The following is a 3,152-nucleotide window of genomic DNA, read 5'->3' as shown; positions in this document are numbered from 1 at the left end:
AGAGATTAGGTGTGATCTCCAGTGAAAGGCAGCGTGGCAAGCGAGATCTGCCTGAATCAGTGTCACTTGTGTGTGATAGCAGCTTCTCATTGCTGAGCCTTAAATTCAGGAAGAAAATTCCCAGAATGTCATGAACTTGAGTGCCATCCTCCTGGATGAGGGTGGAGCCTGTGGCAGTGGTACGGAGGGTTGGAAGATGGAATCAGGAGGGGTGTTGTTGCTGACCCAGCAATGTAAATGAGCACCAGTCAGCTGGCTTTGATTACTGCAAAAACTAGTTACCAGCTTGCTGGGCAAAACTGGACGACGAATGGTCGGAGGAAGTTTTATTGTGGCTATTTATTGGGGTACTAGTCAAGAAAACAAGGTATGAAGAGCTCCTTTGCCAAATATTGTGGGATTAAGTAGCCAGTTCGTGTTCAAAATTTAATTGTAATGAAAAATAGGGAATTTTAGCATCTCAGCACTGTTCAGCTTGAAAAGAAGCAGTCGTAAAATTCAGCTGGTGAAGCTGATGAGAGTTTTAGGAATCTGTTTCTATGACTTCAATACTGATATGTATTTCTAGCCTGAAGCCTTGAGATGTTTTCTAAGTCTCCGGTAAGTGAGGATAAAAAGCAGTTCAAGAGCTTGAAGGTTGTGTATATTGACATTTCTTTAAATATGCTTTAAAAACTTGGCTTTTTTTTTTTTTTTAATAGGGTCGTTTGATTGATCATGTGAAAAAGAAAGCGACGAACCTTCAAAGAGTCACTTACCTTGTGTTTGATGAAGCTGACAGAATGTTTGATATGGGGTTTGGTACGTAATGAACAAAGGCCAGTGACTGGGAAATCGGTTAAAATAAATTAAGCAAATACTTCACAGATGGAACTCATGTATAAAGGTCTAATATCTGCTGCTATAAAGAGATCAGCAAAGTCCTGTTGATGTTGAAGTCCAAAACCCCTGAATTTTGTCTTAGATTTGGTGAATAACTCCGGGGCAAAATCCCTTCAGTGCGTTGATTCTCTGGGAGCGGTGTTAAAAGAACTTTCTAGAGGTTCGGTCATTCAGATCGGGATTATTTTAAACTTGTGTTCAAGAACCACGGGATATTGCAAAGGTTTGACAGTACTAGGACAGCCCAAAGGTGGGAAGACACTGGTGAGACATACAGGGTATGGCACATTCAGCCAGGGTGTTCGGTTATGGAATTTTTTGCTGAAGGAACTTCCAGAAGTTTCTTTGCACAGCAGAGTAACTTCCATTGAGCAGCAGAGAGCACCTGGAAGTCACAGTGGGATTAAAGACTGAGGGAGAGGCACTCATTTGCTCCTGTGGCTGGTTGGTAAATACAGCAATGAAGCTGTATTCTGAGTTACTCTACTCAGTAAGGAGCATACGATGCTGATCAGAACATTTTCCATCTCCTTTCCAGAATATCAGGTCAGATCAATCGCAAGCCACGTACGTCCTGACAGACAGAGTAAGTACAAGCTTGTTTGTAACTAAACTGAGCGTCAAGGGAGAGTGTGTGCTGGGCTGCCAGTTCGGAGCTGGAACAGAACTTGGGTTTCCTGTTCCTGACACAGCCCCACAACGCAGCTTTCACAAAAGTCCAGCGGCGTTATTCTTGCTGTGGGTTGTTGGGAAGGAGCACGTGTGAAGTGTGGGTGTTCAGCCACGCTGTTCATCATCTGCAGTCCCTCCACGGGCTTCACTCAGGGAGCAGGTGATCAGCTGCATGCGTGTTCGTATGCTTTGAGATCCCGTGCTCGAAGGTGCCGTGAAACAGAGTTCACAGCAGTGCCCCACAGTACCGGCATCTTATTTCAGATGGGATCAATCGTGTTTCCCCTTTGGGAGGTTGAACCAGTAAAACAGACCGTAGCTTCAGGTCACAGACTTCTACCGCAGTCACATGGGTCCTCGTGCACGAGATCTGTGCAGAGTTTTCACAGTTCTGCAAGAAAGTTGATTGTTCACGGGGTTCAAACGCTGTTTTTCTTTTAGCCCTCTTGTTCAGTGCCACCTTCCGTAAGAAGATTGAGAAGTTGGCCCGAGATATTCTGATCGACCCCATTCGAGTTGTGCAGGGAGACATTGGAGAGGTAATTAATGCCACGTTACTTCTGAGACAACCAGAAAAATGAACCATTCTGGTTCTGTTGCCTGAAATTAAAGTTCAGCTGGAGCAGCTGTATTAAAGAGTAATTACTTTGTGCTTTACAAAAAATAGGAATGTTTTGGGTTATTTTTGTTATTTTACTGAAATTGCTTTCTGCCAACAAATATAGTGATGGGAGGTTTCATCAAGGAGTGAAACGATATCAGTGCAGTGATGGATCTTTATTGATTTTTATTAGGCTGAATCAATGGGTGTAACCCTTTGTTTTGTTCAAACCTATAAACAAATTACAGCTTTTGCAGTGAAGATTTGAACCGCAGGGTGTCGTTCAGCTGCTGTATGGGGGAATGCTGGTTCTGTACTCGCCTGACAGTAGCAGCTGAATCATCAGCAGACCAGGGCTTGGTGATAAGTCGATGAAGTGGGCAGATTACGCTTTCTGTGAAGAACCTTTGCTTATAACATATGCAAACTGGTGCTAAACTGCATCGAGACAAAGACTGCGCTTTGCCTCGCCCAGGTCCAGCAAAGAGCAGCTCCTGTAACCCTGCCTGTTCTGCACAGTGCAGAGGAAGCGGTCAGCAGTTACACAAAGGCTGAAACTGCTTCTGAAGGAGATTTTTGGTCCCCTGCTTCTCCACTTCTTATTCTCACACCTAGTTTAAATTCCTCATTCTATTCTGTGGTCTGTTTGTCTGCCATTCCATCCTTTCTGTCCCATTATTGCTTATCTTATCTCTCCCCTTAGGCAAATGAAGATATTACTCAAATTGTGGAGATTTTCCCCTCTGGCCCTAGCAAGTGGAACTGGCTGACTCGGCGCCTCGTGGAGTTCACATCTTCTGGGAGCGTTCTGCTGTTTGTCACCAAGAAGGCAAACGCAGAAGAGCTGGCAAATAACCTCAAGCAGGAGGATCACAATCTGGGGCTGCTTCACGGGGACATGGACCAGAGCGAGAGGAATAAAGTCATTTCAGAATTTAAGAAAAAGGGGATCCCCATACTGGTGGCTACTGATGTGGCAGGTATGTGACTTCCTAGG

General features: G+C 44.6%; 1 protein-coding gene across 1 annotated transcript in view; it reads left to right on the top strand.

Annotated features, from left to right (window-relative positions):
• DDX42 (DEAD (Asp-Glu-Ala-Asp) box helicase 42) overlaps positions 1 to 3,152 on the top strand; it is a 15,663-nt gene that overhangs the window by 7,593 nt on the left and 4,918 nt on the right. Inside the window, exons 10-13 of the mRNA XM_010132991.1 lie at positions 702 to 801; positions 1,421 to 1,468; positions 1,996 to 2,093; positions 2,859 to 3,135. Of these exons, the coding sequence (XP_010131293.1) occupies positions 702 to 801; positions 1,421 to 1,468; positions 1,996 to 2,093; positions 2,859 to 3,135 (523 nt within the window). The remainder of the gene's footprint in view (positions 1 to 701; positions 802 to 1,420; positions 1,469 to 1,995; positions 2,094 to 2,858; positions 3,136 to 3,152) is intronic.

Source organism: Buceros rhinoceros, unplaced genomic scaffold (genome assembly GCF_000710305.1).
Source record: "Buceros rhinoceros silvestris isolate BGI_N320 unplaced genomic scaffold, ASM71030v1 scaffold14240, whole genome shotgun sequence".
Lineage (NCBI taxonomy): Eukaryota > Metazoa > Chordata > Aves > Bucerotiformes > Bucerotidae > Buceros > Buceros rhinoceros.
This window is presented reverse-complemented; position numbering and strand designations above follow the sequence as displayed.